The sequence below is a fragment of the Gekko japonicus genome, unplaced genomic scaffold (genome assembly GCF_001447785.1).
Source record: "Gekko japonicus isolate JY-2015 unplaced genomic scaffold, Gekko_japonicus_V1.1 scaffold2199, whole genome shotgun sequence".
In the NCBI taxonomy this organism is placed as follows: domain Eukaryota; kingdom Metazoa; phylum Chordata; class Lepidosauria; order Squamata; family Gekkonidae; genus Gekko; species Gekko japonicus.
The window spans coordinates 249,600-260,884 of NW_015164259.1; the positions used below are offsets into that span (position 1 = coordinate 249,600).

General features: G+C 46.0%; 1 protein-coding gene across 1 annotated transcript in view; it reads right to left on the reverse strand.

The window, feature by feature from the left end:
- The window catches only part of SPEF2 (sperm flagellar 2), a 148,785-nt gene extending 139,711 nt beyond the window's left edge, over positions 1–9,074 (reverse strand). The window contains exons 1-2 of the mRNA XM_015408709.1: positions 9,017–9,074; positions 825–927 (exon numbers count right to left, since the gene is read on the reverse strand). Coding sequence (XP_015264195.1) covers positions 825–927; positions 9,017–9,074 — 161 coding nt within the window. The remainder of the gene's footprint in view (positions 1–824; positions 928–9,016) is intronic.
- Positions 9,075–11,285: the final 2,211 nt, after the last annotated feature.

Below are 11,285 nucleotides of genomic sequence, written 5' to 3' on the forward strand. Positions count from 1 at the left end.
CCAGCCTTGCAGGTCCACCGCCGGGCATCTGATGGGGCTCAGCAGTGGAGCCGCAAGGCCGGCAGTGGCGGTGGCTGGGACCGTTGGGGGCGAGGGGCCTTCGCGGGGCTTCCTCGCACTCCCGCACCTTTAAGACTAACAAATTGCACCTTTAAGACTAACCTTTAAGACTAACTGAGTGGTGGGTGTGGCCTTATGACACACTTCCGGTGATGGCAGGGGGTGTGGCCTTATGACACACGTCTGGTGATGTCAGGGGGTGTGGCCTTATGACACACTTCCAGTGATGTCAGGGGGCGTGGTATATGCTAATGAGTTATGCTAATGAGTTCCCCTAGCTCTTTTTCTACGAAATGACCCCTGGATGTCGGTATGGAATTGTGAACCACCTCAGATCCTGTAAAACTGAAAACGTAGCATATACACTTTAAAACAAAGAAAGGTGCTTTGCCACTGAGCTATAATCATCCTGATCCGGGAACTTCTGATTTCACTCATCTCTCCTTCCAAGTTACCATGTTACATCCCTCCGCCCATATATGATGGATCTTCTAGGTGACACGTACACAACGTGTTTGGGCACATGGCATTGTTGTGCAGATGGCATAACTCACCCCCACTTTCTAGCAATAGGCTTAAAGGCGCTGAGGATAGTTAGCAGCAGCAACCTCCATTAACCAGCAGCGCTCCATCTTACAGGAATTGCAGCACGGGTGGTAATATTGCGATTTGCACAAACTAAAGTCAATGGAATCTCAGTGTAACACCTGTCAATGATCTGATGCCCGGAAATGCTGCATTAGAGCTACCTTTAAACTACTAACCTGCTTTGCGAAAACTGGTCAAAGTCATCCTGAAGTTCATACTTGTGTAGAAGTTCTCCAATGAGGTATCCAGAGGCAAACTCTCTAGGAAAAGATTCTTGATCTGGTTGAATGAAAAGAGAGAGAGAGAGCTGTCTTTGCCATTGACTTTTCGATTATTCTATGAAGAAATATCAATCAGGGCTTACTTGGCTTTGCCAGACTCATCAGCAGTTTGTTCAAATCTAAGGGCTGATTGGTACGTTATCACTGAGGCATGAACGCTGTTTCCCCGTGGTTTATTCCCATGCAGTTCAGGTAGCACGGATACTGTTCTCGGGGATGGGTAGGGGATGTTGGCTCGACAAGGAACCACCGATCAACAATCTACTTCTGATCCACAACAACCAAACAATATTCTTGTTTTGCAAGACAAAGCAGGCAGCCAAAGAAATGTCCAGTAAAACCTCAAAGATTTAAGGTGCCACTGGACTTTTGTTTTACTGACCTCAAAGATTTAAGTCTTTAAGGTGCCACTGGACTTTTGTTTTACTTTACTATAACAGACAAGGGTCGTTTCCACATGAGGACAGTCTACTGTAGTTTCCCTGTTGCTCATGTGGCTATACATAAAACACTGTCTCAATCTTTAGCAGGCAGCTGAAGATGATATTATTCTGGAGAGAATTCAATTACTTTAGTTCTCCTACCTATCAGCAGTTTTAAGCTCTGATAGTAATCCCTGGTGTTTTATGTATTTTTATGTTTTATGTTCTATTTACATCATAATCCGCCCTGAGTTCCAGCAAGTAGAAAGGTGGCTGATAAATATGTTTCAAATAAATATGTTTCAAATAAATAAATAAATAGGGTGATGATTTTGACTTTTAAAGCCTTTCATGGCATAGAACCAATATATTGTTGGACTCAGGGGGTTTTTTTGTAGAAAAAGCCCAGCAGGAACTCATTAGCATAATAGGCCACACCCAACAGCAGAAACTCATTAGCATATTAGGCCACACCCCTGCTTCTTCTACCTGCTTAGTACACAGAAACCAAGCCTCAAAATGAAGAAAAAAGACTGTATGCGGCAAACGTCCCACAGCTAAACGGGACCCCAAGCTCAGTCTTCTCTCAAATCAGAGGTCTCAGTCAGTGAGCGTTGAGAAGCAAGGCATTGCAGTGACCAGTTAGTGGGGAAGTACAGCAGAGGCATCTAGTGGCAAAATTCAAAATTGCAAAAGAGGCAGTTTTTGACGCAAAATCTATGCACTCAAATACCGCAACAGCAGGGCTTTTGGCGAGGGAGGGGTGAGCTCGGAAGCCAGCCGGAACTCTGTTCCTGTGCCTTCCTGCCCAAAAATAGCCCTGGTTGGACTGTCTTTCCCTTTACCAACTTGAGCATCAATTGCACTCTGCCCAGCAGTTCCTACAAAATATGCCATCATATCACCTCTATCTTGGCATGAGGACTGGGAAAGGAAGATCAGCTTGGTTACAATAGGACCAGGTGAGGAGCTGTGGCTAAGTGGTACAGCATTTGCTTTGCATGCAGGAGGCCCCAGGTTCAATCCCAGGAACCTTCAGCTCAAAGGACCAAGTAGCCAGTGATGTGAAAGACTTTTGTCTGATCCCCTGGAGAGCCACTGCCAGTCTGAGCAGACGATACTGACCTTGCAGCTGATCTTATAGGATCCCCAAAAGCTCCATCATTATGTCAGAATGAGCCCCCAGAGGAAATCAAGTGATCGATGCTTGAATTTAGGAGGCAATGTAGGATGGAGCTTAAAACATACAGAAAACACAGTGGCAACGGGGCTCCCACGTGGCAGGTTACCCTGCAGTCTCCCTGCCTCAGACCTACAGCAGTGGCTCCCCTGAGTTGCCAGGACTTTTGCCTTAAAAAAAAAAATCAACACTAGAATACTGTTATATAGATACAATGTCGTAACAATAGATGTCATGAGTTCTATGAATTCTCAGCTTTCTCTTTTTTAAAAAAAAAGAAGGAAAGAAATGCTTTGTTCGTTGCGAAGATGTGCCTTTATCCTTATAACTCGGCAAGGGAAACGGCTAGAGTCTTACTTTTTTAAAACAATGAAAGCGGAGAATTCTTTTACCTACTGTTGCAATAGTATGTTGCTTTAATGATATTCTAGTTCCATTTTTTAAAAAAAATACCCCCGCCCAAGTGGCATGGGGGAGGAAATGCACGCCGCAGGGTGAAGAAAAATGAATGCCACGAGAGGACGAAAATCCAATTTCTCCCACTCACACAGCAGCCGTCCAACTTCCACTGCAATCTTTCCCAAAACGTCAGAGCAAAGCAGGTTTCAGAAAGACTGGGGAAAACCAGGGAAACACCCAGAGGAGTATGAATGTACCACGATACTATGGATAAGCAGGAAAAACATCCGCTTCCCCATAGCACTGAACCCAGGGCAGATAACCCGTGTAGAAATGGCCTACCAGAGCTGCCCCTTTGCGGGGACCCTTGCTGGTGTGCTAATGATGTTGCTGGCAACAGGCTGCGGTCACTTCCGGAAGTAACACAGTGAGTTATGTCAGTACATCAGAATGTCTCCTCCCCCCTTCCGTGCCGCCCCGTTTCCCAACATTTTTTCTTCTGCCAGAGGGAAGCGCCCACTGGTAGTGGGGACCCTCCACTCACAGCGGGGGGATGGCAAGCCTGCCAAAAAACCAACTGAAGAACTATCATATGTATTTTTTGGAACGAGCCTTGGTGGATCAGATGAAGTATAAGCCCAAACCACATTTTGCTATAATTTTATAGAAACAATCTCCAGGGAACCTACCTAGCGTTAGCAGTTCCAGGTTGGGAAGTATGTTGAGATTTGGGGGTGGAGCCCCAGGAGGGCGGGGTTTGGGGAGTCGAGGGACTTCAATGGGTTATAATGCCATAGTCCACCTTCCAAAGCAGCCATTGTCTCCAGGTGAACTGATCTCGGTTGCCTGGAGATCAGTTGTAATAGTGGGAGATCTCCAGCCACCCCCTGGAGGATGGCAACCATAAACCTACCCCTCTGTCTTTTAATGTATGAATTAGTCCTACACGAGCACACAAGTAGAAGGACCAGGCACAATTTCTCAGTGTTTTCAAGGCTCTCTTCACTTGTAGAAGTGACACAATAATTTCAACCCAGTACGTGGCATAGAGAACCTAGGCGATATAGGGCAATTTAAGTGTTTATATAATTGCCTCTTCCCACAGCCCAAAGAGAGCTAGAAATCCACTAGCCCTGCTTTCCATTAGAGAATTTTCATTGCTCAGCGTGGATATGATTTTTACCCTGGGGGAAAGGCATTTGTAGCTGAAACAGTAAGAACCGCTGGATAAACACATACGTACGAGGGAGGTCTGCCCCTCCAGAGTCCTTGTTAATTGAGGAAACCCAACCGCTTTGCGTCTCTTGAATCCACATAAGACTTCTGGCTGACGAAAACCCTCCCTGTTGTTGTCGTTTTTCCCCCCAAGGGGAGTTCTGGGAACGTGAAGGGAGTGTTGTGTAACTCAGAACAAGTGCCATCTACAAAGGTATTTCACTTACGAACTGAGAAAACATACCCAGGTACATACAAACCTACTTCCCAAAGCATTTGGCAAGCCTGCTCAACCTGTGAGCCACAGAGCCAAATGAACATAAGAGACGCCATGTTGGATCAGGCCAATGGTCCAACACTCTGTCACACATTGGCCAAAACCCAGGTGCCATCAGGAGGTCCACCAGCAGGGCCAGATGTAGCCTACTAGCTATGTACAGTGGAACATTGGGGGGGGCACTTGAAAAACCACCTATTTATACTGCCTTCTTGGTCTTGCAAAACAGGGGAGGGGGAGTACGCTTGGAAGCCACAATATATACCTATCACACACTCCTGTATTAAACAGTGATATCTGAGCCACTAACCTTATCTCTTTTTTTGAGGAAGTTACTACCTTGTTGGATCAGGGGAATGCTGTAGACATAGTTTATCTTGATTTCAGTAAGGCTTTTGATAAGGTTACACATAATATTCTTGTTAACAAATTGGTAAAATGCGGTTTGGATCCTATGACTGTTATGTGGATCTGTAACCAGTTGACAGATTGCACCCAAAGAGTGCTTTTTAATGGTTCCTCATCCTCTTCGAGAGAAGGGACAAGTAGAGTGCCACAAGGATCTGTCCTGGGACCAGTGTTCCCTCTAAGATAAGTTAGTGTGAGCTAGCTCACAGTTTTTTAGCCCCCGGCTCACACATTTTTGTCTTAGCTCAGGAAAGATGGCTCCAGAGCAAACTAGTTTATGCAGTGGATTGGACTAGATGACCCTGGAAAGTCCCTTCCAACTCTATGATTCTATGACCTAATTCATGGTCTCCAATATAGATGGCCAAACATCTCAAGTGTGCCTGGACCTTTGAAAGGTCCAAGAGAGGACAAGGACTCTTTTACTCCTGCTCTGCTGTTCTCCTAATCCTATCCACTTCCCCAACATGCTATAACAAACAGAGATTTTAGTACCATGTCAGAGGCTAAGCAATGAGCAGAAGATGGACAGAAATCAAAGCAACCACATGGGCCTTTATAAAAGACACGTGCAAAAGGCAAATGCTTCCTACTAGCTACCCCAGAAGCATATGAGGAAGGTCCCCAATTGCAAGCTAATTTTTCAAGTGTCCTTCTTTGCCTCTGGCAAAGCCCATTGGGGTTGTCAACCTCCAGGTGGAACCTGGAGAGCTCCCAGAATTACATTTGATCTCCAGGCTATGCAGATCTGTTCCCCTGGGGAAAACGGCAGCTTTGAAACCTGGATGAAATGAATATCCCGCTGAGGTCCCTCTCCTCACCAAACCCCACCTTCCCCAAGTTCCACCCCTAAATCTCCAGGAATTTCCCAAACCAGAATTGGCAGACCGAGTACTCACTGCCTCCTTTTGGGCTTCTAATTTTGCCTGCATTTTTATCTAACACCTACTAGAAAATACGATAGAGGATAATAAATGAACAGTGGAACAGGTCTTTACTCAGATCCAACTGCAAAAATAGCCAAAGGAAAGCATTAAGTGGCCTTAAATCCAGGAGCTTGGACTGTAACTAGGATAAGAACATAAGAAGAGCCCTGTTGGATCAGACCAGTGGTCCATCTAGTCCAGCATCCTGTCTCACACAGTGGCCAACCAGTTCCTCTGGACAGCCAACAACAGCAGATAGAGGCCAAGGCCTTTCCCTGATGTTGCCTCCTTGCTCTGGCATGCTGAGGTTTAGTGCCTCTGAATGTGGAGGTTCCCCTCAGTCACCATGGCTAGTAGCCACTGAGGTACATCAGTGAATCTCCATGAATCTCTCTAATCCTCTTTTAACGCTGTGTGTTCCTGTGGCCATCACTACATCCTCTGGCAGTGAATTCCACAATTTAATCACTTTGTGTGTCAAGTAGTATTTTCTTTTGTCCATCCTGAAGCTACTGCCCATCAGCTTCATTTGATGCCCTCGAGTTCTAGTATTTTGGGTGAGGAAGAAAAATTTCTCTTGGTCAACTCTCTCCATCCCATGCATAATTTTATAAACCTCAGGGCTATTTTTGGGCAGGAACGCACAGGAACGGAGTTCCGGCTGGCTCCTGAGTTGGCCACGCCCAGCAGGAACTCATTAGCATAATAGGCCACACCCAACAGCAGAGACTCATTAGGATTGGCTACATTAGGGGTGTGTGGCCTAACATGCAAAGGAGTTCCTGCTACAAAAAAAGCCCTGTTTTTGACCACAAACAAGGTAAACAGAATAAGAAGCAAAAGGTGGGTGTGACTGAATGACCACACTTCTGGTAACACGGGAGTGTGGCCTCATATGCTAATGACCTGTGCTCTCAGGGGTGTGGCCAATTATGCTAATGAGTTCAGCCCTGACAAACCTCTATCATGTTCCCCCTTAGTCGTCTCTTTTATAAACTGAAAACTCCCAGGCTCTTCAGCCTTTCCCCACAGGGAAGGTGCTCCAACCCCCTAATCATCTTGGTTACCCTCTTCCGTACCTTTTCCCAGCTCTGCAATGTCCTTTTTGAGATATGGTGACCAGAACTGTACAAAGTATTCCAAATGAGACCACGCCATAGATCTGTACAGGGGCATTACAGTTTTGACCATTTTATTCTCAATCCCTTTCCTAATAATCCCTAACATAGAGATTGCCTTTTTTACCACTGCACACAATGGGTTGACACTTTCATTTAGTCATCCACTACAACCCCAAGATCTTTTTCCCTCTCAGACTCAGCAAGTTCAGACCCCATTACCCAATATTTGAAGTTGAGATTTGTTGTTTGTATTCATTCTAATGTAGTAATTGTATTTGTTTTCCAGATGGCAAATAACTTTTTTTAAGTTGTTGTAAATCATTAGGGCTTTGTTATGTTTATTAATATGTTACTTGTTTATATTTAATTTTTAAAAAATTATTGGGGGGGGAGTTGGGATTTTTTTTCCTCCCAATGTGCATCACCTGACCCTTACCAACATTTAACTTCATCTGCCACACTGTCGCCCACTCACCTAGTTTGTAGAGGTCCTCTTGGAGCTCTTCACAGTCGGCCTTGGTTTTCACCATCCTGAATAATTTTGTCACTATACCACTATACCAGATTATTTCTGAATAAATTAAATAGTACCAACCCCAGTATCAATATATCAATACTTGTGGGTCCCCACTGCTTACTCTCCTCCACTGTGAGAACTGTCACTTTATTCCTGCTCTTTGCTTCTTGTCATTTAACCAGTTTTTAATCCATAAGAGAACCCATCCTCTTATCCCACAGGAATAATCTGCTTTAAAAGGGGATTAGATTCACGGAGAATAAATCTATCAGTGGCTACTAGCCATGGTGACTGAGGGGGACCTCCACATTCAGAGGCACTAAACTTCTAAATCCCACAGCCAGGAGTCAACATCAAGAGAAGGCCTCAACCTCAATGCTCTGTTGTTGGCCTTCCAGAGGAACTGGAGCAGAGACACAGTCTAAACATCTGCTGAAAACAGAACCCCAGAGCCTACTTTCAGTGCTAAAACCAATCGTGGGAGTGTGTGATTTAATATGAACTACTTGGGCAAGTTAACTTTTCCGTCAATGAGGCTGACTGCTGGTGGAAAGGACCGTCACAGCCGACTCATGGCTACACCATAGTTTTCAAGGCGAGGGACAAATAGAGGCAGTTTGTCACTGCCTGGCTCTGTGTAGCAACCCTAGACATCCTTGGGAGTCTCTTATCCCAGTACTAATCAGGGCTGACCCTGCTGAGCTTCTGAGATCTGATGAGATTGGGCCATCCAGGTGAGGGCCAGGTTGACTACCCCCCCCCCAAAGGATTTATACATCTGGGACTGAGGCAAAGTATTCACTGGCAGCACTGAGTCCTGCACCCATTTTCAGTGTTAAAGAACATCCTGGAAATACAGAACAAATTTTGAGTCCAGTGGCACCTTTAAGACCAACAAAGTTTAATTCTGGGTATCAGCTTTCTTCAGATACTTCGTTGTTCTTAAAAGTGCCACTGGACTCAAGCTTTGTTCTGTTGCTTCAGACCAACACAGCTACCCACCCGAGTCTATCCTGGAAATACATAGTTAATAAATAGATATAGAACAGGTATTAATGTACTTAATAGATCTATAGGAGAAGCGGCATTTGTCTGTTGCAGCAAAAATAAACAAGAGACTTGTAACAAAAGCTAACTTTTAGTATAAGACAAACGTTAGTGGATCAGAAGCTACATCATCAGATGCCTGGTTATCTGACAAAGTGGGCTCTAGTCTGTCCGCCTAAAGTTATGGTAAAATAAAAACGAGAGAGCTCTACGTTACAACAAAAACTTGTTTAAAGTGCCCCAAGACACATGGTGTTTTTTTCTTTTCCTTTTTCGTTTAACAGAATGCCTCTGGGCACGTGCAAAGTACTTTTTCCTTCAGCAAGGCTGCATAACCAAAAACGAAATAGACAAAGAACTTCACACCTCTGGGACTGGGACCAAGGACAAAAGGAGAAGATTTTTGCCAGGCAAATTTAAGCCGCGGTAACTCTTCGGTCAAGAACCGAGCGCTCACTTCCACTCGTTCTCCGTGCCCGTGACGGGCCAGAGAGAGAATCCGCCCCTGCCTGCTGCTTTCCCTCTTTGCAACGCAAGCCCTTCTCCCCCACCTGTTTGCATATCCCCGGACTCACCCACTACCCGCGAGAGCTTCACTTCTCTGTTCAGCCAGTCGCACAAGATGTCAGTCATGGCCGCAGGCGGGCTCCACTTCTCACCTTCTTTGCACCGAGCTCGAGACCGGCTCGAGCAGCGCTCCGCGTCCCGTAACCATGGCTACCGACTCCCCCACACACACACACATGCGCGGACGGCAAGGCGGAGCAACGTCACCCGGCACACAAGAAGTGAGGGCAACGGTGTGCGCCTGCGCGATGGAGTTTCTTGTTGGCCGTGAGGCTTGAGAACTGGGTTCGGTGAGCGCGCGTGTGATTCCGAGGTACCCTCTGAAGAGTGCAAAACTTAGCGGAGTCGTCGTGATTTATTTGACTGGATCTGAATCCTGGGGTTTGATTGGTTCATTAGCTGCTAGGGGGTCAGCCCTCCTGGGAAACGGGGAGCCAGTGAGCGTGTGCAGAATGCTTTTTAGGCATTCAGTTTCCTGGCAGGGCTCCTGAGTCTCGAAGAGCTGCATATATGGCAGTCAGAAGTACAACAGATGCAGCCTTTCTTGCCATGGCATTGTCATGATGGAGAAAGGTGTATCTGTTGGTTTTGCTGTCTTGTTTTATCCTGACCTCCCTCCAAGGAATTCAGGGCTTCTCCCCTTCGCTGTATTCCCAAAGTGACCCCAGGGTTGCCATCTCTGGGATGGGAACTTCCTAGTGATCTGGAGGGGGAGCCTGAGGAGGGCAGCGTTTAGGGATGTGATGCCACCCTCCAAAGCAGCCATTTTCTCCATAAAAACTGCTCCTTCTACTCGCGATCAGTTGGAATTTCAGGAGAACTCCAGGTCTGACCTGGAGGTAGGCAAGGATACATGTGAGGAAGGTTAGTCTGAGAGAGAGAGCGACTGGGCCAAAGTCACCCAGCAAGCGACCTTCCTGTCTTAGTACAGATCTGAACCCAGATCTCCCAGCTTTCACTCTGGGTCTTATGCTGCCTGTCATTTAATATTGGAGCACTCAATGCTAATCTTAAATGAGCAAATTAAATAAATTAATCTTAGTAAACTAGGATTAAGGTTTTTTTCCTTTAATTTATTGTCTGACTTTCTTGTTAAGACTCAAGGCAGATTAATAATAGTAACGAAGTGACAGCAACCCCTCAAAGGGTTTTCGAGGCCAGAAATGACCAGAGGGGGGGTTTACCATTGCCTTCCTCTGCCATAGCAACCCCAGAGTTATCAAAACGATCCAGTAAAGACCAGTATAATCCTAACAAGGAACAATGTCATAAAACTAGATCACACAATGAACAGACAATAAAATAAAACCGGTATAAGACATGCCGTAAACTGGATTTCACAATTAGGGAACAATGAAAAGCACCCTACTGTAGTCAATGAAACAATGCAGTTATAAAGAGGGAGGAAACAAAAAAAATTGCCTAAAAATTCACAGGCAATTAAAATTAGCCTATTACCCTAGTGGGTCTTAACAAGAATGGCAGACAGACAATAAATGCAACAAATATAAAATAAATATTCTTTCACTATCTGAAAAAACAGAGTATGAACAGCAAGCTTTTCCTTTGAATGCACAAACATCTGGGATAAGGTGAGAGGGCTTCCTACGCAGCAGATGTGACTCACTGCTTTTTCTATGACATGTTTTTAATTGGGAGTTAAGCCTGATGCATCTGTTTGGCTGCCTTGTTCTTTTCTCTCTCTTTTTGTTTGTGTTAGCAGCCCATGGGAACCCTGTTGAAAGGAGTGGATTGTGCAAAGTCGCTTAATGCGGCTAGCACAGGCATGGGCGTCTTGGGAAAGCAGTATGGTATAGTGTGGTATGTAGGGCTTCTTGGGAAAGCAGGCATGGGCGTCTTGGGAAAGCAGTATGGTATAGTGTGGTATGTAGGGCTGCCAGGTCTCCTCTGGCCTCCCACAGGGGATGGTGGGTAGGGTTGCCAAATCCATGTTGGATTGGGAAAGCAGTATGGTATAGTGTGGTATGTAGGGCTTCTTGGGAAAGCAGGCATGGGCGTCTTGGGAAAGCAGTATGGTATAGTGTGGTATGTAGGGCTGCCAGGTCTCCTCTGGCCTCCCACAGGGGATGGTGGGTAGGGTTGCCAAATCCATGTTGGGGAGCTCCTGGAGATTTGGGAATGGAACTTGGGGAAGACAGGGACCTCGGTGGGGTATAGTGCCATTAGAGATCCCAAGTCCCCCCGGGGGGCGGGGAAAACCCCGCCCCAGAGGCCCATTCCCCGGCACCGCCGGATCGGGCCCCGGGGGGAACTCGT